Source organism: Vanrija pseudolonga, chromosome 7, assembly GCF_020906515.1.
Source record: "Vanrija pseudolonga chromosome 7, complete sequence".
In the NCBI taxonomy this organism is placed as follows: domain Eukaryota; kingdom Fungi; phylum Basidiomycota; class Tremellomycetes; order Trichosporonales; family Trichosporonaceae; genus Vanrija; species Vanrija pseudolonga.
The window spans coordinates 1,063,111-1,084,006 of record NC_085855.1 but is presented as its reverse complement, the minus strand read 5'-3'; the positions used below and the strand labels follow the sequence as shown (position 1 = coordinate 1,084,006).

General features: G+C 62.3%; 7 protein-coding genes across 7 annotated transcripts; 4 read left to right on the top strand and 3 right to left on the bottom strand.

Moving 5' to 3' along the window:
- The first annotated feature begins 896 nt into the window (after positions 1 to 896).
- On the top strand, positions 897 to 3,958 carry LOC62_07G009282 (uncharacterized protein). The gene is made up of 6 exons (XM_062775838.1): positions 897 to 1,075; positions 1,179 to 2,246; positions 2,405 to 2,794; positions 3,042 to 3,305; positions 3,343 to 3,588; positions 3,644 to 3,958. Exons 2-6 carry the CDS (start codon positions 1,469 to 1,471, stop codon positions 3,805 to 3,807), a joined length of 1,842 nt encoding a protein of 613 aa, XP_062631822.1. The 5' UTR covers positions 897 to 1,075; positions 1,179 to 1,468; the 3' UTR covers positions 3,808 to 3,958.
- Positions 3,959 to 4,224: 266 nt separating this feature from the next.
- Positions 4,225 to 7,886, top strand: SPBC19F8.03c (ENTH domain-containing protein). Its single transcript, XM_062775837.1, has 7 exons — positions 4,225 to 4,731; positions 4,783 to 4,790; positions 4,852 to 4,942; positions 5,055 to 5,181; positions 5,248 to 5,385; positions 5,434 to 5,531; positions 5,573 to 7,886. The coding sequence occupies exons 1-7, from the start codon at positions 4,651 to 4,653 to the stop codon at positions 7,796 to 7,798; spliced, it is 2,769 nt and encodes a 922-aa protein (XP_062631821.1). The 5' UTR covers positions 4,225 to 4,650; the 3' UTR covers positions 7,799 to 7,886.
- A 122-nt stretch (positions 7,887 to 8,008) lies between these two features.
- On the top strand, positions 8,009 to 8,652 carry LOC62_07G009280 (uncharacterized protein; the record flags this gene model as incomplete). Its single annotated transcript, XM_062775836.1, has 2 exons — positions 8,009 to 8,047; positions 8,086 to 8,652. The coding sequence occupies 2 exons, from the start codon at positions 8,009 to 8,011 to the stop codon at positions 8,650 to 8,652; spliced, it is 606 nt and encodes a 201-aa protein (XP_062631820.1).
- Positions 8,653 to 8,685: 33 nt separating this feature from the next.
- On the bottom strand, positions 8,686 to 10,746 carry fitm2 (Fat storage-inducing transmembrane protein 2). The gene is made up of 3 exons (XM_062775835.1): positions 10,207 to 10,746; positions 9,089 to 10,014; positions 8,686 to 9,048 (listed from the first exon to the last, which is right to left on the bottom strand). Exons 1-3 carry the CDS (start codon positions 10,434 to 10,436, stop codon positions 8,723 to 8,725), a joined length of 1,482 nt encoding a protein of 493 aa, XP_062631819.1. The 5' UTR covers positions 10,437 to 10,746; the 3' UTR covers positions 8,686 to 8,722.
- A 450-nt stretch (positions 10,747 to 11,196) lies between these two features.
- Positions 11,197 to 12,994, bottom strand: act2 (Actin-related protein 3). Its single transcript, XM_062775834.1, has 6 exons — positions 12,795 to 12,994; positions 12,502 to 12,711; positions 12,328 to 12,454; positions 12,101 to 12,290; positions 11,775 to 12,049; positions 11,197 to 11,732 (listed from the first exon to the last, which is right to left on the bottom strand). Exons 1-6 carry the CDS (start codon positions 12,848 to 12,850, stop codon positions 11,268 to 11,270), a joined length of 1,323 nt encoding a protein of 440 aa, XP_062631818.1. The 5' UTR covers positions 12,851 to 12,994; the 3' UTR covers positions 11,197 to 11,267.
- Positions 12,995 to 13,645: 651 nt separating this feature from the next.
- On the top strand, positions 13,646 to 15,826 carry amyS (Alpha-amylase). Its single transcript, XM_062775833.1, has 12 exons — positions 13,646 to 13,791; positions 13,833 to 13,860; positions 13,911 to 14,005; positions 14,050 to 14,071; positions 14,107 to 14,127; positions 14,167 to 14,412; positions 14,458 to 14,503; positions 14,541 to 14,675; positions 14,720 to 14,726; positions 14,765 to 14,874; positions 14,910 to 14,994; positions 15,057 to 15,826. The coding sequence occupies exons 1-12, from the start codon at positions 13,746 to 13,748 to the stop codon at positions 15,734 to 15,736; spliced, it is 1,521 nt and encodes a 506-aa protein (XP_062631817.1). The 5' UTR covers positions 13,646 to 13,745; the 3' UTR covers positions 15,737 to 15,826.
- LOC62_07G009276 (uncharacterized protein) lies at positions 15,807 to 19,189 on the bottom strand. Its single transcript, XM_062775832.1, has 10 exons — positions 18,807 to 19,189; positions 18,398 to 18,595; positions 18,281 to 18,345; positions 18,145 to 18,221; positions 17,974 to 18,079; positions 17,726 to 17,780; positions 17,602 to 17,652; positions 17,281 to 17,551; positions 17,133 to 17,242; positions 15,807 to 17,094 (listed from the first exon to the last, which is right to left on the bottom strand). Exons 1-10 carry the CDS (start codon positions 18,837 to 18,839, stop codon positions 15,910 to 15,912), a joined length of 2,151 nt encoding a protein of 716 aa, XP_062631816.1. The 5' UTR covers positions 18,840 to 19,189; the 3' UTR covers positions 15,807 to 15,909.
- Between the last annotated feature and the right edge of the window lie 1,707 nt (positions 19,190 to 20,896).

The following is a 20,896-nucleotide window of genomic DNA, read 5'->3' as shown; positions in this document are numbered from 1 at the left end:
TGTCGCGTCAGTCGGCTGGGTGCATCCTCGGCGCCCTCCTCCGAGGCAGGAAGGCTGCAGGCAAGGGGGCGGTGTGCCGGGGGGCCGGGGGGCGGTCCCTTGCTGCCTGTCCCTGGTCGTTTTGTCGTGGGGTGGCGTCTGCAACGTCACGGCCGTGAGGCTCACCTGCTGCTGCTACAGCTTCATTGCACCACGATGAATTGGACCTTTGCGCAGCGTGTTATCGTCATGATGGAGCAAGCAGGCAGGCTCGGTGACGTGCATCCAGCTCCTGCTGCCCCCCCCCCCCCTGCTTCATGTCATTGTCGCCGTGTCAAGCTCGCAGCAGCGAGGAGGACAAAATAACCTCGCCCATGCCTGGAAATAGCGCAGGCCCCAGACTTGTGCTCCTGAGCCGCCGCTTGGCCCGCACTGCGCCCGCAGCGACAATGGATCTGGCTCGGTGCTGCTGGGCGGCGCCGGCGTGCCGGTTGGCTGGCTCGCTGCATTCCCCTATGAGCGACTTTGAGGCGGCAGATGGCGGCACTGGGCGCCGAGGACGAGATCCCCCCAGACATGATGCACCAGCAGCAGCAGTGGCCGGGTGGTCGGTGAAATTGGTCTGGTGTTGCGCCAAGGCGGCAAGCGCCAGGCAGCGCGCGCCCAGCCCAGCCCACCCACCTTCCTGCGCGCGCGCGCCGCGGCGTGCCTCGCTTCCGCGATATGTTTTGGCGGTTCAGTCGATACACGTTTGATAACCCGACCGAAAGTCGACGCCCATTGTGCGTGCACCGCAATCACCAGAGACAGGACAGGGGTGGGGCAGATGGCGACGACGGACCCGCGCCGATGCATGGCAGGCAGGCAGGCAGGCAGCGGGCTCGGCTCTCTCGGCCCCCCTCCCTGGCTGACTGCTTGCTTGTACGCACAACGCAGCGTGCGTGCGCCACAATTTCCCTGTAGCCTGCCTGCCTGCAGCCTGCCTGCACCGCAGTGATACTCGTCCTGCAGCGTCCTGTCCTGGCTGGCCACCACCACCCACCCACCCCCACTGCCTGGCGCAGTCACCCCGGAATCGAGCGCGCGCGCGCGCGCGCTGATCACCAAACAGCAAGTAAAGAAGGAAGGCGACAAGCAACATGACCCTTGCGCTATCGCCATCGCCGCCGTGACATCTACCATCTACTCAAACTTGCTAGCCTCGACCGCACCCCGCTCTCGTCTCGGCCTCACCCCGCCCCCCCCGCGCGCCGCCCGCCGTCGACACCCCCCGCTCGACCCCCCTCGGCCACCGGCTTCTGCGCGCCAACGCGGACGCGGCGGCCCGAGCGCACACACACCGCTCGACCCCTTTGACTCGACCCCCACCATCACTTGTCTTCTGGCTCACACCACATACACGACACAACACGACGGCCAGCTCCAACCCGCCTCAGCCCGACACGCGGCCACTTAACCACCACACGCGCACCTCCCTCTCCCCCACGCCATGAGCTACTTTGCGCTCTCCGACTGGGCGCGCCGCGGCTCGTCCTCCCTCGCCACCGTGGGCCACTACCTCCCTATCCCGCCGTCGCCGTTCTCGTCGGAATCGTCCGCATCGCGGCCATCACAGGACGACGACGATGACGATGACGACCATCTCGACGACCACCACTTGACCAAGGTCGAGGCAAAGCTCCACTCGGGCTACTTGGCGCCAAGCAGCCCGCGCGGCCAGTACCTCGCCATCGACGGCGACCGGCCACCACGCCTGCACTCGCGCTCGCCGTCGAGCTCGTCCGCGGGGTCCTCGTCGGCCGGCAGCACCCGGCCCCGGTCTTGGCTCGCGCGCCGAGACCCCGTCCTCATATTCGTCGTCCTCCTCTCAATAGCAACGTTCGTGGCGTTACTCGTCGCCTTCCCGTTCCCAACGACGGTGCACGCCTTTGCCGCTATTTTCGTCGGTGTCACTGCTTGGACGCAGATCAGTTGTCTGCGCATCGTCTTCGCGTTGGCGCTCGTGGCGTGGCGCGGGAACCCCAAGGCCCTCGCAAAGGGCCTCCCGCGCTGGTCGACCGCCCAGTACTCGTTCTTACTCGTGCTGTCGACATTCGTCCTCTACTGCCTTTCACTCGGCCTCGTCCCTCCGCTCAACGAGTTGCCGCCGTTGGACCGCGACTTGGCTGGCGCCCCACCTGGCAAGTACTTTATTGCCGCAAACCTTTACAACAACGAGGACCTCGTGCCCCATTGGTCGGACCAGGTCGTCAAGCTTGCTGAGCATCGTGAGTTGGCTGTGCACAGAGTGGCTGCGGGGCTTGGCAGATCGGCAGATCCGAAAGGGCGCATATCCGAAGGGGCGGCAAGCCAAGGCGGTGTCACACTGCCGAAGCTGCAGCCGCAGCCGTCTGTTTCCCCAGGCCTATCCCACTGACCATCGCAGTCGGGCCAAGCAATACATTTGTGTCGATTTACGAGTCCAACTCCAAGGATAAGACGCCCGAGCTGCTTGCCGATCTCGCGACGCGTCTCACTCACCTCGGCGTCCCCAACCGCGTCATTTCCGAAAAGACTGCGCGTTGGTGGGCTTACGGCACGTCGCCAGAACGTATCGGCTTCCTTTCGGCTGCGCGAAACAAGGCCATTGAACCGCTGCAGAGCCCAGATGTCGAGCTCCGCCTGCCCGACTACCACGAGTTCACCAAGATCGTCTTCCTCAATGACATCTTCTTTTCGTGGCAGAGCGCCGTGAGGCTGTTGACAACGTCCCTGGACGGCAAGCCAGGCGAGGACGGGTACGACCTTGCGTGCGGAATGGACTTCAACGGTGCTGGTGAGTGCAGACGAGGAAGAAGGAGTGTGTGATGTGCGGCAAACACGTAAATGGCAGCTTGATAAACCTTGGTGGCCATATCACCTCGGTGACGTGGTTCCATCCCCGGCTCCCTGGTTGATCAGCCGCCTGTCTTGGCGGCCAAAATCGGTCGCCAAGGTATTCACCGCTGGTGCCCGCCGGCCATTTCTGTCGACTTTTGTCGCCTTATCGACGTTCTTGTGCTTGCCTGGCTGACACCATGAAGGATTGTACGACACCTGGGTTGCTCGCGATATCTGCGGCACGCCCATGAGGACTTTTTGGCCATATGTCAAGGATCCCGTCAGTGTGGCACGTCTGCGTCAGAATGTTCCGATGGAAGTGTCGGCTTGCTGGAACGGCATGGTTGCCTTCCCGGCGGCTCCGTACCTCTTCACACCGACCTCTGCTGCTCAGTCGACTGCAGACGAACGCAACGCTGCTGCCAGCCCCGGGCTGGCCAAGCGTGGCTGGAAGATGGTGGACAATGGTGGGTGAAAGGTGCGGAGGTCGAGCTAACCCACCAGCTACCTATGTCGGCGGACGAATGTCCCCTCCTCTGCCCTCTCCGATCCAGTTCCGTATCTCGGGTGTCGACGCGTGTGACCACTCCGAGTGCTTCCTGTTCTCGCTCGACCTTCACCGCCTATACAGCAGCACGGACCGCCGTCCGCGCATCTTGATGAACCCCGACGTCCGAACGGGCTACTCGGTCAAATGGTGGAAGTGGAACGATGTGGTCCTCCGTATCCCGGTGCTCAAGTTTTGGAATGGTGAGTAGAGGGGGGTGAGATAGGGGTGAGGTTGTGCAAGCGCTGACCTTGCAAGACCACTGGAGCCGCGGATACCCACTCAACATTGTCGACTTCATCTTTGAAAAGGCGGGTCGCAAGCGTGACTACTGCACCTGGTCTGCGCTGGCCACGCACGCACCGTCAAGATGTCCCCCATTGCCTGGAGCAATTGAGCGACCTTGGAACGTGGCCGGATGATGTTGGATGATGAGCATCTCTTTGGAAATTACAAGCCTTTTAATGATCGGGGGAGCGGGAGTGAGTGACACAACCCCCCTGCCCCTGAGTGTACCAGTATCAACCTCCTCGAGTTAGGAGCTCAGTGTCGTGTCGTCCAGTGTCGTCTTTGTTTTGATAGCGAGGATGTATAGAGATAGACGTTGAAGTTGCAGCTTCGATGTCGATCTGTCCAAACTAGTGGCCCCGCCTTTTATTTTCCACGTGGTGCCATGACGACTTGGTCATTTCAGGATTTTTGAAGGGTTTGGCCCTGACTGCACACCACCCAGCCAGCCAGTCACAAGGACGGCCAGGCAGGCGACTGTCTCCCCCCCCAAGGCCTCCTCACTCGGATGCATCATAGGTTGGCCCCTCATCATCATCATCATCGACCCCCTCCTTGCATCCATCACACTCCTCTCCTTCGTCCATCGTAACAAGCGGGCACTGCAACAAGTAGCAGGCAGATCACACTGGGCAGTATCGACCACCTGCACACTTTAAGACTTTAGGCACAGCGCCTGCCGCCGCCTGCGCCGCCTACGCCTCTCTTCGTTCGCCCCGCTCCGCCTACCCGCACTCACCTCTCTTGCAGCGGTCACAGCCAGCGCCCGGCCCTCCATCTCGCTGTGTTGTCGCTATTGCTGGTACTGCAATTCAACTCGCGCGGCTCTCATCACCGTTGTGACCACCTTCTCTCTCCTGCCTTGGACTAGAGCTTAGGACAAACGTGCCACGGCACCACACCAGTGTCGACGACGTCGACGAAAAGGCACCCATCATCACCTCCCACGAGTAACCCCCGACAACAACGACGCCGCCATGCCCAAGACAGGAGGACACGACTACGAGAAGATTGTCAAGCTGGCGTGCAAGCCGAAGAATGCTCCGCCCAAGGCCAAGGTGCGTAGTGGTAGATGTTGTGGGGCTCTGTGCTGCGCGCTGACAACTCAGTATCTCGAGTGAGCAGACGCCGGCGGCGTGGAGCGGACCGACGGCCTCGTACTGACCTGAACTCCCCAGCGCCCTCATCGCCGCGACCTACTCTGATGATGCGCCGCTTCACGAGATCACGCGGGCACTGGCAGACCGTCTCCGGGACAACAACCCTGTGGTACGTGCGCGATGCTGCGGGGATCAGAGCCGGACAGGCGAGCGCGCCGTCGACGCCGATACGGAGAACCTGCTGCGCTGCCCGCCGCCCCCACAGCCGCTGACTTGCCCAGATCGTCTTCAAGGCGCTCCTCACGCTGCACCAGATGATCCGGGCCGGCTCGACCGACGTCCTCCTGCGCCACCTGGCCTCGAAGAGCGTGCTCCGGCTCAACACGGTCACGGACCAGAACTTTGAGGGTGAGCAGCTAGTGTGCGGCCCACGGCCACGGCCATGGGCAGCGGGCTGACGGCGTGATCTCGCAGGCTACCGCCCACCCGCCAGCCTCCGGGCGTACGCGCAGTACCTCGACTCGCGGATTCGGGCGTTCAAGGATCGCAAGCACGACATGGTCAGCCTCCAGAACGAGAGCAACAAGCGGAGCACGGGTTTGAGCGCCAGCTGTGAGTTGCAAGTTCTGAGGGCGAGCTAGCACAGCTGACTCGGCACAGCAAAGGCTCGCCACCTGCGGCACTTGCCTGTGGAGAAGGGCCTGTTGCGCGAAGTCGCGCAGATTCAGACGATTCTTGACGCGCTCATCCGGTGCAAGGTGGGTGGGGGTGGACGCGGCCCTTACTGACCGCCTTCCAGTTCTACGACGACGACCTCCGTGACGAGAACACGGTGCTCGCCTACCGCCTGCTTGTCAAGGACCTCCTTGTCCTCTTCCAGGCTGGCAACGAGGGTGTCTGCAACATTCTCGAGCATTACTTTGAGATGTCCAAGATCGACGCGACCGAGTCGTTTGAGATCTACAAGAGCTTCATCAGCCAGACCGACAAGATTGTCGACTACCTCGCCATCGCTCGCCGCCTGAACAACATTGTCAACGTCCCCGTGCCAAATCTCAAGCATGCTCCGACTTCGCTGGTCAAGGCACTTGAAGAGTACCTCAACGACCCCAACTTTGAGCAGAACCGTGCAGAGTACAAAAAGTCGCTCGGCGTCGTTGAGGGGAGGAAGGACAGCTCGTCGGCCGCAACCCCTGCCGCCACTGTTACCCGGAGTGAGGACAAGCCGGCTGCGTCGTCGTCGTCGAATGCGGCAGCTTCCAGCTCGACCAGCACTGCCCCTGCCGCCCAGCAGAAGATCCAGGACTTCCTCGACTCGATCCAGCCCGAGGCGCAGCCCACGATCTTCGGCGGCCCTGCGGCCGCCCCAGCGGGTGTCAACCCGCTTCTGCTCCAGCAGCAGCAGCAGTTGCAGCAACAGCAATTCCAGCAGCAACAGTTGCAGCAGCAGCAGATGGCGCAGTTCGGCATGCTGCAGCAGCCCACCCAGCAGTATGGGTTCGTCGGTACCATGCCGCTCCAGGCGCAGATGACGGGCCACAACCCCTTCCGCCAGTCGACCATGTTTGCCCAGCCGACCGGCTTCGTGCAGCCCCAGGCCACTGGGTTCCCTCAGCAGCAGCAGTTCACCTCGCCCTTCCTCCAGCCCCAGACCACAGGTGTCATCCAGCCGGCCCCGACCGGCGGCTTCCCTCACCAGCCCCAGAGACAGTCCACGTTCCCTCTGGCCGCTGGCCAGCTGGCATCCATCGGCGAGGCCTCGCCGTTTGGCCAGCTCCAACAGCAGCCGACTGGGTTCCTCCAGCCCCAGACGACTGGCGGCAACCCTTTCCGTCAGAACTCGATCAGCGCCGGCTCGACCCTCAACCGCCAGCCTACGTTATCTGTGCAGACAAACTTCGCCGCCGGCCAGGGCCCGACGAGCGCACCGCTGGCTCAGCCGGCAGCCCCGTTCGCGCAGCAGTTTACATCGACGCCTTCGCCGGTCCAAGATGCCAACGGCAGCCGCTCTACCCCACAGAAGGCGACCAGCCTGCTGCAGCCACAGAAGACAGGCTCGAAGAACCCCTTCGCCCCGCCTGGTGGCATTCCGGCTCCGGCTCCTCCCCCTCAGCCCAAGGCTCCGTCCATGAACGAGCTGGCCCAGCACCAGTGGAACCAGCAGTTTGCCCAGGCTGGTGGCCTTACACCGGCTCCCCCAGCAGGTGCCGCGCCTGCTGCCCCGGCGGCCGCGCCCACGGCCGACCAGTGGGACCCATTCGCACCCGTCGCGAGCACCGCCACAAAAACAAACGGCGCGTCCAGTGCCATGTCGGACATTGCCTCGGCATTCGCCAAGCCCGAGGCCCCGCCAGCCAACGACTTCATGTCGCAGTTTGGCTCCCTCAGCGTCGGTGGTGCCAACGGCGCCATCTCGCCAGGGGGACTGCAGCCCCAGAGCACTGGCTTTCTTCAGCCCCAACGCACCGGGTTTGGCGGTAGTAGCGTGAAGCCGTTCAAGCCGACGTCCAACTTCGGCTCGACGCTCATGGAGTCTCTTCCGCCGCTGTCGACCGAGCCGTCGCCCATCTCACCGAACGGTACGCAGCCGCCGGCTGGTCTCTCAGCCCTGTCCCCGACGGGCACTGGCGGTTCGCAGGGCCAGGCCCTGTTCGCGGCGTTCGGCGGCTCGGGTAGCACACCGACCGCCACGACGCCTGGTGCTGGAGCTCCGTTCGCCGCGGCGCCGGGCACCATCACTCCCCAGCGGACCGGCTTCCAGCCAACATCGTCGTTTGGCCAGAGCCTGCTCAGCAGCCAGCCCCAGCCCGCGCCGCTGCAGGCCCAGAACACGGGCTCAAACCCGTTCCGTGCGTCGATCCAGGTCGGCGGTTCCGGCGCCGCTGCTCCCGGAGCAGGTGCCTTTGGCGCCTTCCCCGCGGCTGGGCCGCTTGGTGCCAACTCGCCGTTCGCGGGTCAGAACCAGCCGCCTCCGAGCGCGTTCCAGTTCCAGCAACCGCAGCGGCAGCAGTCGAGCTTGTTCTAATACCAGTCGAGTTGTGTATACCCCCTGGCCGCGGGTGCGGCGCGTTAATAGTATCTAGTCTGGCTTGATGTATGAACGATCTTTCGGGCGGGCGTGGGCGTGAGTGAGGCGTAAGTGAAGTGAGACAGCCGCATGCGGGCGGGGTGGGTGGCGAGGCAGTGGGTACTTATCCACACACACGACCTCTCTCACTCGACTCACTCAAACACCATGCCGACAGACAACGAGCTACAAGCCCTCGTCGACAGCGTGAGCCGCCACCAAGACGAGCCCACTGACACAGCCAGCTCGCGCGCGTCGAGTCAAGCCTGGGGAACAAGCTCGACAGGCTACAGTCGAGCGTGAACCGCGCGCAGCTCACGATCAACAGGCAAGCCGACGCCATCGCGGCGATGCACGCGGCCGTAGAGTCGTTACAGGCCGCCGCGGCCCCCGCCGCACCGGTACCGGTACCGGTACCTGGTCGCACGCTTGCCCTCTCACCGGCTGTGGCCGCCTACACCGCGCCGTTTAGCTTCGCGACGCCGACTACTGGGACAAGCTTGCCCCCTCCTTCTTCAACTCCGGGGGGCTTTTCGTTCGGCCGCCCCGCGGAGCCTGCTGAGGGCTCGGCGTTCGGCACTGCCACCACCACTGGGCCTGCGAGTGGGGCCGCCGCCGCTTTTGCTTTCGGTCGCCCATCTGGGTGGGAGCCCACCGGAGCGGGTGGAACACTGCCGTACGACTTCGGTCGGGCCAACGTCACGACTGCGCCGGCGGGTGGCTTTGCTTTCCGTATAGGCGACACCGCGTCCCCCGCCTCTGCGTTTGGTCGCGGAGGCACCACCCCAGCCCCACCTTCTAGCCCCCTGTAAGCGCATTCCATACCGTTAGCAGTGCATGCACCCTCGACAAGATCACGTTGCATGCCTAGTTTAGCCTCGTTTATTCAGACTTTGCGTGCAGTAGATTAGGGGGGAGCTCCGAGGCCGCGCTCACGGGGCTCGTGATGAAGACTGAGCCGCTGTCCGATGCTGCCGAGACGGGGCTCTGGATCGTCTCGACCGACGTGTCGATCGAGATGCTCGTCGACTTGCCCGTCGACACGGTCGACACTGACGCCTCGCGCCGGGCGGCATTCTCGTCCGAGTCGGACACGATGCGTGGCGACGGGCGGCGTTGTGGCCCGCGCACCTTGAACTCGATGACTGGGCCGAGCACAGTGCGGGGCACGAGCAGGTTGATGACTGCCGCTGTGAAGAGGCCGAGGGCTAGGCGGTCAGCGGGGAGACAGCAAGCAAAAGAACTCACCAAGACCGGCGAGCTTCTCGTCTGGGTCATGGAAGTAGACAGCCGTCATGAGTAGCATAAATACCCAGATGCCGACGAGGACTGTACCGGCGGCCGTAGAGGCACGGTAGGCGATCCCTCGGATGCCTCCCAGCCGTTCAGCACCGATTCGGGGCGACACCAGCTCGCGCCAGCTGGGCGCGAGCTCGCTGGCCAGCAACACGGCACCGAGGGTGAGCAGGAAGGCGTGGCCCGAGACGTCGAACCCGCCGCTCCATCGTGGGCGGGGGACAGTGTATCCTTCGCCAACCTCGGCGAGGAGCGAGTAGAGGTCAGGGTGGGTGTTTGGGTTAAGCGTCAAGCGGTGGGAGCAGAACGCTTGCGGAAGGGGGAGGTACACTCTGGCCGGACGCGCGTCTGCCGCGCCGCCATGGCTCGAGGCGTGGATGTGGCCGCGGACATTGGCATGGCCCCACTTGTCGTGGGTGATCGCGCCGTGGAGGATGATGGGGGTGTCGTAACCGGCCGGGAGGAGGTGTTCGACCGCGCCGGGGTCAAGTCCAGGCGGCAGGGGGACGGCACAGGCTCCGCCCGTACTCGCAATGATACGGTCGCCAAGGCCAGCGCCGAAGAACCACGACGTGAATGCGATCCACGCAAGTGATCCCAGCACGACGGCCGCTAGGCGCTGCCCGCGCGTCCGGTCCTGGCCCGCCTTGAGCTGAGGGCTGAGCCGCGAGCTCAGCGACAACGGCTCGGGCGATGCCCACAGGTGGACCAGGAGGATGCCGGCCGTCCACGCCCACGCCTTCTTGACAAACAGCTGGTTCAGGACGTTGCCCTTGCGCGCAAAGTAGGCGATGCGCTCCGGCGCGTGATTGTGCACATTGTGCACTAGTGATGTTGAGAGCGCCGTGTCAAAGTAGGACGCGAAGACGGTGCCGAGGCTGGGTACGGGTGTCAGCGAGCGAGCACAGAATGAGCAAGGCAACAACATGGAGCGGACACCATGTGCAAGCGTGCCACAGGCCTCGAGGAGGCATCAAGCACGCCGCGAGCACGCCAGCCCTCAGCTGGCCCCCTCGACCACCCAACACCACCAGCGCCGACACCGACGCCGATGAGATCCCAAAACTCACAGGAACAGCAGCGTGATGAGCGTGCCAACGGCCAGCTGGGGCCGGTCCAGCACGCGCTCCTTGAACGAGCGGTGCGCCTGGCGCTGCGGCGTGGCGAGGTTGCTCAGCCTGCGCGCGGACGGCCGGCCGCGCACGACGATGCTGGCAATCTCGGCGCTCGTGGCCGTCGACGAGCGCCGGCGGTGCTTGACCGGCGTCGTGAATGTCGGGTGGCGCTGGCTCGGTGCCATTGGGGAGGGTGTGGGTAGTTGTTGGTGAGTAAACAATGGCGAGACGTCGAGAGAGCTCGCAAGGTGGGGTAGGTGGGGTCCAGACGAACGAGACGAGAGGAGACGGGCTCGGCGCGGTGGTACTGTATACACCAGCGGTTGTTGTGGTTGTGCGGACGCGACGGCGACGAGCGACGCCACGTCTAGTGTTGTTTTTGAGTTGAGTTGCCGAGGCGGCGGCGAGGGGGTGTGATGAGAGCAAAAGGCAAGAACAATGGAAGGGTGGATGGAGGAGTAGTGGTTGTGGTTGTGGATGGAAAGCTCCAGACCCATCCAACGACGATGGAGAAACGGCACGGCTGTCGCGCGCCGCGCGGGGTGAGTGTGAGTGCCGGTTGGGGAAGGAGCCAAAATGACGTCGCAAGTAGGGGCAAGGCGGGTGGGTGATCGGCTGGGCCACAATGAATCACTCTGGCTCCCCCACCTGACTTGCCGCCTGACGAATCGATGTCCATGTGCTCTGCCATGGAAGCCCACCTCGACAGCCACTCCCGACAGCCGCAATTGGCCGGCCGGTTCCAGCGACAGAGACGAGTGGGCACATGACCAACAGTGCATCAGATACCAAGTGGCAGTCGGCATAACGACGACGACGGCGGTGCTGTCGTTGGCGACGACGCGTACACCATCCCGGCGCCAGCGCGTGTCACCCCGCTACGTGGACATGAGCTATTCAGAGCAACGACCCGCACCTCGTTTAGACCCCACGGCAACCCAACCCCTCGCACAACTTCTACTGCATGTCATTCCCTAGCCCTAGTCATCTCTATGCAGTTTGCTACAACCCCTTGCCTATCCCGTAGCGCTGCCAAACACGGAGAAGCGGCGCACCAGCGAGGGACCATACTCCTCGTAGTCGGAACGCGAGTGCGACACATTGTAGAACTCGGGCGTGGATGCCATGAGCGAACCACCGTACCACACGGCGTAGCGCTGCCTCTTGTGGCTGATAACGTTGACCTCGACGCCCGACGACTTCATCAATGAGCCAGAGCGCTCTTCGCTGCCGGCAATACGGCCGTCGACAATCGCCTTGACGTCACGCTGCAGGCGCTTGCCAAAGTCCTTGAACATTGTCGAACCACCAGACAGCACAATGTTCTTGTACAGCCCACGACGCACGTCAATGGGCGACGTCTGGATAACAGTGTCGACAACCTCGGGGAGAGGCGTCAGGAAGTCGGACGAGTAGATCTCGGGGTTGAAGAAGATTTCGGGGGCAAGGAAACGCTCGTAGCCGACGTCGAGGTCGTATTTCTGAGGAGTCAGATTGGGTGCCAATATTGATATCTAACTCACCCTTCCAGTCACGCTGTGCTCGCCGGCAAAGCGCGCGAAGTAGCGGTACGGGTCCGTGTCGTACTTTTTGAACTCCTTGACAATGTCCTGGCAGACATAGGTGTAGTCCTCCTTGATCTTCTCGGCCACGCGGAGCTGGTCCTCAGGAGGGATCTGGGCGCTTTCTCCGCGGTCACGGAGGAGCTGCTGGACAAAGTAGGTAATGTCACGACCAGCAATGGGGATGTGTTTAATGGAAGAGCCGATAACGTAGCCCTCGGCAACGGGGATGGTGTCTGGGGGTGTCAGGCGGCTGCTGTGCACGGCAGTGAGTGTCCTCTACTCACGAGTGACACCGTCTCCAGAGTCAATGACGACACCGGTCAGTGTGCGCTCCGCGACCTTGGACGACGTCCATGAGGCGGCGAGGGCGAGCACGGCCTGCACGGCAATGTACAGACCGGCCACGTTGAACGACTCGAACATGATCTCGGCAGTGTTCTCACGGTTCTCAGGAGGGTTGAGAGGGGGCTCGGTCTGGCGGGTCAGCCATGGATCCACCTCAGAAACCCACAAGCAACACGTAGTGGTCCTCTGGCTCAGCACGGAGGTACTTGAAGATGGACTGCTCCCAGAAGCGCTCCATCTGGTCCCAGTTGTCGATCATACCATGGCGGATGGGGTAGTGGAGGGAGTAGGTCCTGGGGGAGTTAGCGGTGTACTCTACCGGGCCTCCAACTGCTCTCACTTCGAGTTGGCGACCGCCTCGTCACCAATGTAAAAGTCGAGGTCCTCAATGCCGCGCTTGGAGGCGAGATGGCTCGGCTTGCCGGCGACAGGGGGAGGGGCGCGACCGCCGCGGGGCGCAGCAGCAGTTGACGAGCTCGAGCCGCTCGACGTCTGGTGGGTCGCGATCACGGTGGGGAATACGAACGAGGGCTCCGAGTTGCCTGCGAAGCTGGGTGGGCGGGTTAGTGCGCTGTCCAGTTCCATGCCGTGCGCAGCCCTGGATCCGGCAACACGCATGCTCGCAAGACTTACCCCATCTTGGTGTAACCCGTACCATTGTCGATGACGAGGGGCGGGAGGCGCGACATCCTGGCCGAGAGTTGTGAGCCTTGCTGGCGACGGGGGAGGTGTCGGCGGGGGTGAGGGGAGCTTGCGGACGAGTGGATGGGAGATGTGAGCTCGAGTGTGCGACGACGACTGAGCGATGGGTGTGACGAAGCGTTGTGAGGGGGGTGGACGTGGTGCAGCGGTGACGACGGAGCAAGCGGTGACGGCGTTGGCCAGGGCAGGATGGTGGGATGAGGGTGACACTGCGCCAATGCGGTGTCAATGTCAGGCTGGCTGGCTCACGTGGTTTCCATGCACCGTGGTTGGGGTGGAGGCGGCTCTGATGAAACCCATCTGCCCATCACTCTAACCCTGCTCCGTGATCCGTCACTTCTTCCCCCATACGAATGATGACATCGGCCCATCGCCATGCGCTCCGCAACGAATGGTCTCGCCCTCAGGTCCCCCCAGTCCCGTGCCGTCAAGTGCCGAGCGCAGTCCAAGACTCGACGAGCAAGGCCTCTAGACCGTTGTGGAGTTGCAACATCCACCATCATCCCCCATTGTCCCTCCCCTCCCCCCGCACCCTAGCCTGTTTCCCATCATTGAGGGTAAAATGTTGCCGCTGACGTCACACCCGCGCTGGTAGGCACACTGCACACCACTTGTCAACATGGGCGTTTCTTTCGCGTCGCCCCCCCGCGCCGCCGGAGCTCTCGCTGTGTTTCGTCGCGTCACTGACGATCCGGCTTGACCGAGTAAAATGTGGTGGGCAAGGCCACAAAGGAGAATATAGTGATAAACGTGCTGGCGCTGGGGGGCGTACATCTATCTCTGTCACATACATAACTAGACTGGGACTCGCTTCCCCCTCGGCTTCCCCCCTTGCTCACCTTCCTCCTCTCTCACCTATCTCACTCTTCCAAAACCCGCATCATGGCTTCTGACGCTGACCGCGGCCGTCGTGGCGAGGACCACAAAGGTGAGCTTCCATAAATGTGTGGAACCCAGCTCACTCGCCAGACAACTTCACCATGATCCAGTTCTTCGAGTAGGTTGATGATCGTCGCCTTACCTACCGCCCCTCTGACGCTAGCGCAGGTGGTACGCTCCGGGCGGCGGCAAGCACTGGAACCACTACAAGGAGGAAGCTCCCCGCCTCGAGTCGATGGGCATTACGGCTGCCTGGATTCCTCGTGAGTCGGCTGTCGATTCTGCTAGAATGTAGCTGACACTCCAGCTCCTACCAAGGGCTCGAACCCGTACGTCGCCCCGCAAGAGCTCTGCTGACGCCAAGAGACGGGACGGGCTACGACATGTAAGCACACCGCATCCACACGCTGCCTGACACACACAGCTACGACGTCTGGGACCTCGGCGAGTTTGACGCCAAGGGCGGCAAGGCAACCCACTGGGGTACCAAGGAGGAGCTCATCGAGGCCATCAAGGTCGCCAAGGACCACGGCGTGATCACCTACATTGACGCAGTGCTCAACCACAAGGCCGGCGCCGATGACAAGGAGGAGTTCCTCGCGACCATGGTCGACAAGAACAACCGTACCAAGACCGTTGGCGACATGCACAACATCGACGGCTGGACCAAGTGAGTTGGGTTACGCTTGTGTTACCAATCTGACCCGTTTTCCAGGTTCACCTTCCCCGGCCGCGGTGACAAGTACTCGCCGTTCAAATGGGTAGGTCTAAGCCCGTAAGCCACCGCTAAGACCCCAGAACTACAACCACTTCACCGGCGTCGACTTTGATGCCAAGACGGACACCACGGCCATCTACAAGATCCAGGGCGACGGCAAGACCTGGGCAAAGGACGTCGACGGCGAGAACGCCAACTACGACTACCTCATGTTTGTGAGTGGTTCCCGGTTTTCCCACTTCACCACTGACACACCCAGGCTGACAGTTCGTACTGCATCCCACGCCCGTGCTAACAGATCTAGTCGACCACGCTCACCCGGACGTCTCAGCCGACCTCTTCAAGTGGGGTGACTGGATTCTCAAGGAGACGGGCGCCTATGGCTTCCGCTTTGACGCCGTCAAGCACATTTCGGTGAGTGGGCGTCACGATCCGAGCTCACCCTGTAGCGCGAGTTTATTGGCGACTTTGTCAAGCACGTCCGATCCGCAGAGGGAAGACAGAAGGCGTTCTGTGTCGGCGAGTTCTGGAAGGGTAGGTTGGCTGGAGGGCCGGATGTGTTGTCCGAGGCGGTCCAAGCTGACGCTGCTGCGCAGATTCAGTTCCTGCCCTCAGCGCCTATCTCGATGGCCTGGGCACCCAATTCTCCGTCTTCGACACGCCCCTCCAGGGCAACTTCAAGGAGGCCGGTGATGCCAAGGCGAGCTATGACCTCCGCAAGATCTTCGACAACACCCTGGTCCAGGCGCGCCCTGTGGACGCTGTCACGCTGGTCGACAACCACGACACGCAGGTCGGACAGTCGCTCGAGAACTGGGTGCCGGCGTGGTTCAAGCCCCTGGCGTACGCGTTCATCCTCCTGCGCCCCGATGGATACCCGTGCGTCTTCTACGGCGACCTGTACGGCTGTGGCGGCGACAACCCGCAGCCGCCCGTCGCTCAGCTCGAGGACATTATCCGCGCGCGCAAGCTCTTCGCGTACGGCGAGCAGGTCGACTACTGGGACCACCCCAACTGCGTCGCGTGGCACCGCAAGGGTATCGATGGCCATGATGGTCTCGTCGCCGTGCTCTGCAACGGTACCGAGGAGGGCACGAAGCGCGTCGAAGTCGGCAAGGAGCACGCCGGCGAGAAGTGGACTGACCTCCTCGGCTGGCACAAGGGTGAGGTGGTCATCGGTGACGACGGATTTGCCGAGTTCAAGTCGCCCGCCGAGAGCATCTCCATCTGGACCAAGACGGATGCGCGTGGCCGTGACGAGTTCAAGAAGGAGTAAACGCACACGCTTCCCTCGACATAGACTTTTGGCCCGGTTCTCTTTTCACACATGTAACTTGTTATGAACGTGATGATATGCCATTACCCCAAATTTCTAAAGCTTGAAAGAAGTGTACAACACAAGGACAGACAATCGCGTGTATGGAAGTGGCAGTCTGACTGTCCCAAAGGTTAGAGCTGCGCCTCAATCTCCTCGTAGAGCTTCTCGGCAATCTCGCGGGCGCGCTCGCGGCGCTGGCGCCTCTCCTCGTGCGTCCCGCCCAGAGGGCTGTTGGGCCCGTTGCCAAACGAGTCTCGGCGGAGGTAGCCTGGTCCGAGGCGTAACGAAGCTCTACGCGATCCTAGGGATGCCGACTTGCGTTCGGTGGGTGGAGGTTCGTTGCGCGACGCCGCGCGACTCAGGTGAGGCGTTCCTGATGCTGTGCTGGGCGTCCTGGAGCCAACGCGCTCCTCGACGCGCGCGAGCTTGCGCGAGGCGTCGTCGATACGGGCCAGTGCCGCCAATGGCGAGCCGGTCGGAATAGCTACGTGGTGCTCGAGAGGTGCGACGACACGCTCAAGCTCCGAAACAGCTGCCGCAGCTTCCAATGCGTCGGGAGCCACCACATCATCCGCTTCGTCGTTTAACCAGTCGGGCATGGCATCGGCAGGCACGCCAGCAAAGTTGATGGTAAACTGTGGCGCCGCTGGGGTGAAGCTCTGTGTGAACACAGGAGCGGCTGTGCTCGACGGGAGGGGGACTGTGACGCTCTGGGGCGAAGTCGGCTTTGGTGTCTTGCCGCCAACAGAGGAGCCTTCTTCTGTAGCCTTCTCTCCTGCCTCGGAAGAGGGGGCATCCGTCTGGTTGCTGCTGACCTTGCTCGCGCGTCGGAGGAAGCGCTTGATGGGCGCCGATAGCCTCCTGGAGCCGCGTCGCGACTCGCCACCGTAAGACACAGTTCCTGGGTCACCGACATCTCCTGCGTGCCACTCTGTTGTGCGCCACGTTTGGTGCTCTTCTTCGGGAGGGCCAGAGAGGAAGAGGGCCTGGAGAACGTCCATCGAGCCGTCCGAGTTTGCGCGAGGTCTTCCACCGGGCAGTTGGGAAGACGTAGCAGTCACCGACTCTTGTCCCATACTTGATGGCCCTCCATGTGGCGACATCTTGAGACCGATCAGGTCCAGAGTATGCTGTTGTGCGGTAGAGGGGTCTTGCATGGTCGCGTATGGCGTGTGAATGCCTGGAGCGTCCGATGACGGAAAGTCTTCCTTGCCATTCTTCTCGACATCGGATGGGATCGACTTGCGAGCGGATCGCTTCACCTCCCACGCAGCGCGGAGTCCTCGCATGAGGCAGGGGTCGATGAATACGCTGACCTGGGCATGTCAGCTCTCCACCACCCGGGTAGACTTACAAAGACAAAGAAGATGCCTCGCCCGCCATACAGGAAGTAGTACAGGACATAGAGGCCATACACACTTCGGCTGTGAACGCCGCCCACCTTGGAAATGTACAGGTCGGCAACTGTAATGTCAGCTCAAGCACACTCGGTAGCTGCTCACCACTGATGATTCCATTGACGATAATCAGCGTAATGGGATAGCCAGAGATGCGGATAGCGATACGGATGAACCTGTCCTCGAGGTGACCAAAGGTCCGCTCATGGTGGTGCGAGTGACGCTTTCGGCGAAACAGCCGCGCGACCAGGCCTACACGGTGGGTCTTTGATGGTTCGGAAGCGTTCGAAGTCTCGCTCAGGTCGATGTTGATGCTATCCCCGCCGAACAAAGCGCGAGACGTTGCGCGACCTTGCATAAATAGAGTAACGAGGGTCTGTGGGTCGGAGGTTAGTATCGACGGATCGAGCGCGACGCCAAACATACCGCAATGACAGCCACTGAAGCGATCGCGCACGACAACAGCTGCCAGAGATACTGCCGCGTGTCAATGCCCCTCCTCCACCCATGGCCGGCGGCCGACGGGGAAACCCAATGCTACTGGACTCACAAGGTCGAGGACGAAATTTCTCATGCGGGCTTGGTCGTTGCTGGCTTGGATCCAGCTGTGGCGTCAGCCTCGTTCAAGCTGAATGGCTTTGGCTTGATTTGCGCCACTTTGCATTGCGCGCCTTGGGCCGCAAAGAACGGACGGACAGCGGACAGGTCGACGAGCTGCGGCGGCGGCAGCAGCGCCGCCGGCGGCGGCGGCTAGAGACGGCGCGCCATCGAGATCCGAGCCAGTTTAAGCAAACTTACCAGACACCTAAAAGGGGGTCTTTGCCAAAATGGCCGAGACCGGCCGGGATGATGGGGACGAACATGCCCATGAAAATGGAGATGCCAACGTACCACCGCTCGAGCTCTGGTGGTCGGGGTCAGCAGACGCGCGATGGAGCACGCGAAACCACGAGCACCGAGCACACCCACTGAGCATGATGGGGTTGAGACCAAAGACGATTGTGACGGCGAGGTTGATGGCGATGAAGGTGCAGAGGTAGTTGACACTGTCACGCAGGTCAGACACAGACAGCAGCACCCCACTTCCCGCGCGCGGCCGACTTACACGCCCATTGTGGCCATCATGAAGTAGATGCCCGCGCTGCACGCGCTGTTGGTGCCTGCAACACTCTAATCACCATTAGCGACGCGACCGAGTGGCGTTCGCAAAGCCCGAGCTCACGGTCCAGAGGCATACTGTAATGTACACCGTGTCGTAGATGAGCTCAAAGCCCAAGGACCAGAGTAGCAGGCGAAAGCTGATTCGGTCAAGGCAGCCCCTGGCGCGGGGGACTGTCCATGCCCACGCGGCCAGGCATAGGACGGCGAGGCAGCATACGATGGACACACCAGCGGCGACCGAAGACATCCGCTGGTTGAACTGTTGAGGTGGTTAGCCGCTGCTGCTGCGAGCGTGGGGGGTGCGTGCGGGGATGTCATCACCGGCGACACGTGTAGGGAGCGGCGTGGTGATGGGCGGTCGCGGGCGATCATGATCTGACCGGCCGGCACCGGCGTTTGTGATGGGCGGCGGCGAGGGAAGGGAAGGGCGGGATGCCGTGCGGGGTATCCCTCTGATCGTCTCTACTCACCCGAATATGTGCCTCGGTTAGTACGAACGACATTGTCGGCGCCGAGCGGCGCTGTCGCCATTGACGATGGATGAGCTGCGAGACGGTGTTTGCGGCCCGTCGGCCGTTGTCGCAGGGCGTGTGTGGGTTATGTGTGTGTGATGGCGGCTGGCGGGGGGGCGACGATTGTCGGGGTTACAGGCAGACGTGTTTCGGGGCAGCAAAGGTAGGTGGAGTCGATGGGACAAGTCAAGACAAGCAAGCGAACGAGGGCGATGGCGGGGCAAATGCAATGTTTGTGTGTGATGCGATGCCGAGTCGGGTAGATGAAGAGATGAGTGTGACAAGGGGGAAAATAAAAGGCAGAGACGGTGTAACGGTGTTGCAAGTTGTCGATTGTGTCGTTGGCTGCAATGAGCGAGATGAGACGCACGGTGCGTGCAGCAGGCAGGCAGGCAGTTCAGCACTCGTTCCCGGCTCTGCTCGTCCAAAGTCGTGACTGCTCTCTCTCCTCCCCCTGCCGGCCCGCCTGCCTGCCTGCTGGCCCCGGAATAGCAAAGGGCTCTGGCAGCGGGTAGTGAGACTCCGAGCATGAGCTTGGCAGTGGCTGCGGCGGTACAGGCAGGGCGGGGCTCTGGCTGCGGGTGGTGCACCACCCTCACTGCTTGTCGGATCAAATGTCCCAAGGAAACCACGGCGGCGGCGGCGCCAGGCCCGATTCCGAGAGCAGGGCCCTGGCCGGTGCGCGTCCAGCTCTCCGAGTCGTCGTCGTAGGCCACATCTGCCTAGTCCTAGTCTGGGATTATTTTTGCTTAGGCCCAGCCAGACGTTATTGAGATCCAGCTCGGTGCGGTGTAACGAGTTGGGTAGCTCGAGGAGTCGCAACAGCGTGCATCTGGTCGGGTGGCATGCATGTGGTGTTGCAGCATTGTGACAGCAGTCAGTAGCAGCAGCTCCCCTCCTCCCTCCCTCGTCTCTCCCCTCCCTGACGCTGGCGGCGGCACCACACCCAGCCCACACCCTGAATTACAATGATGAAGCCAGGATCACGCACGCTACAAAGCAACCAACACAAGGCCAAGCACCATGTTGGCCACCCACCCACGCACAATACGACATCATCCCACACCGCGTTGCACGCCTCAGGGCAAGTTCATCGGCACGCTCGGCCTCCACCTGCTCCACCGTGTCGCCGCCGCCGCAGCCACCGCCGGCACTCTCGGGGCCGCCGCTGCGCAGAGTCCCCCCGGCGGCCCACACCGCTCGGTCGTGCGCCGTCGCCAAGCCCCCCAAGCCCATTTTCACGAGCATGCGCAGTCGCAGTTGGCGCATGAACACCGGACCACTCTGTGCTGCTGCAATGCTACTTATTCGTCACATGTCCTAACTGGCTTGGCTGCTTGGCCCAACTGGACAAGAGGTTTCACGCCCACCTCATTTACCTGGTGCTAACATGTTCTGGCGCCATTTGGCCTGCAGCTGGCAGGAGATCGGAGAGCCAGCAGCAGCGTCTCGAGTGACTCACGATCACCTCGCCGCTTCTCGTCGTCTTGGGCCGCGCTGCTGGTGTCGACCAACGTGCCAGATCCATGCCAATTAGATGACGCTACGACTGACTCTACTCTGCATTGCGTCGAGTGCGAGCAGAGTGACACAATGCCAACCGGTCGGTCCAGAGAGGTAATAATATCCGACGATGATCCGGCATACTTTAGTGCGCGGCGACTTCAAATGCGTGGTTGCGTGGTTGGAGGACACTCCACATTGTCCAAGGTGCCGCCACTTCTGGAGCCAGCAACTCCCTCTCACGCGACCTTGCAACCCTCACGTGCCACATGCCAGAATGAGATCCGCGGCACGGCTAGATCGACGGCCTGGCTGCATGCTATCAGGAGCAGCATGTCACGGTCACGCCCGGACCAACCAAAGCCAAAGCCGCTTGGGCCGACGCGTTTCGGTCACGGCCCGCGATGCCGCCCAGCCGTCAATTCCAGTTCTCAAGTTTCCAGCTCGGCGGTCCAATGCACACCGAGCCCAGGCCCGACCGGCTGTCAGCCCGCCAGTGAGCATATGTATCGGACATGGTGGACCTTGACTGTGTGGCCTGCCGC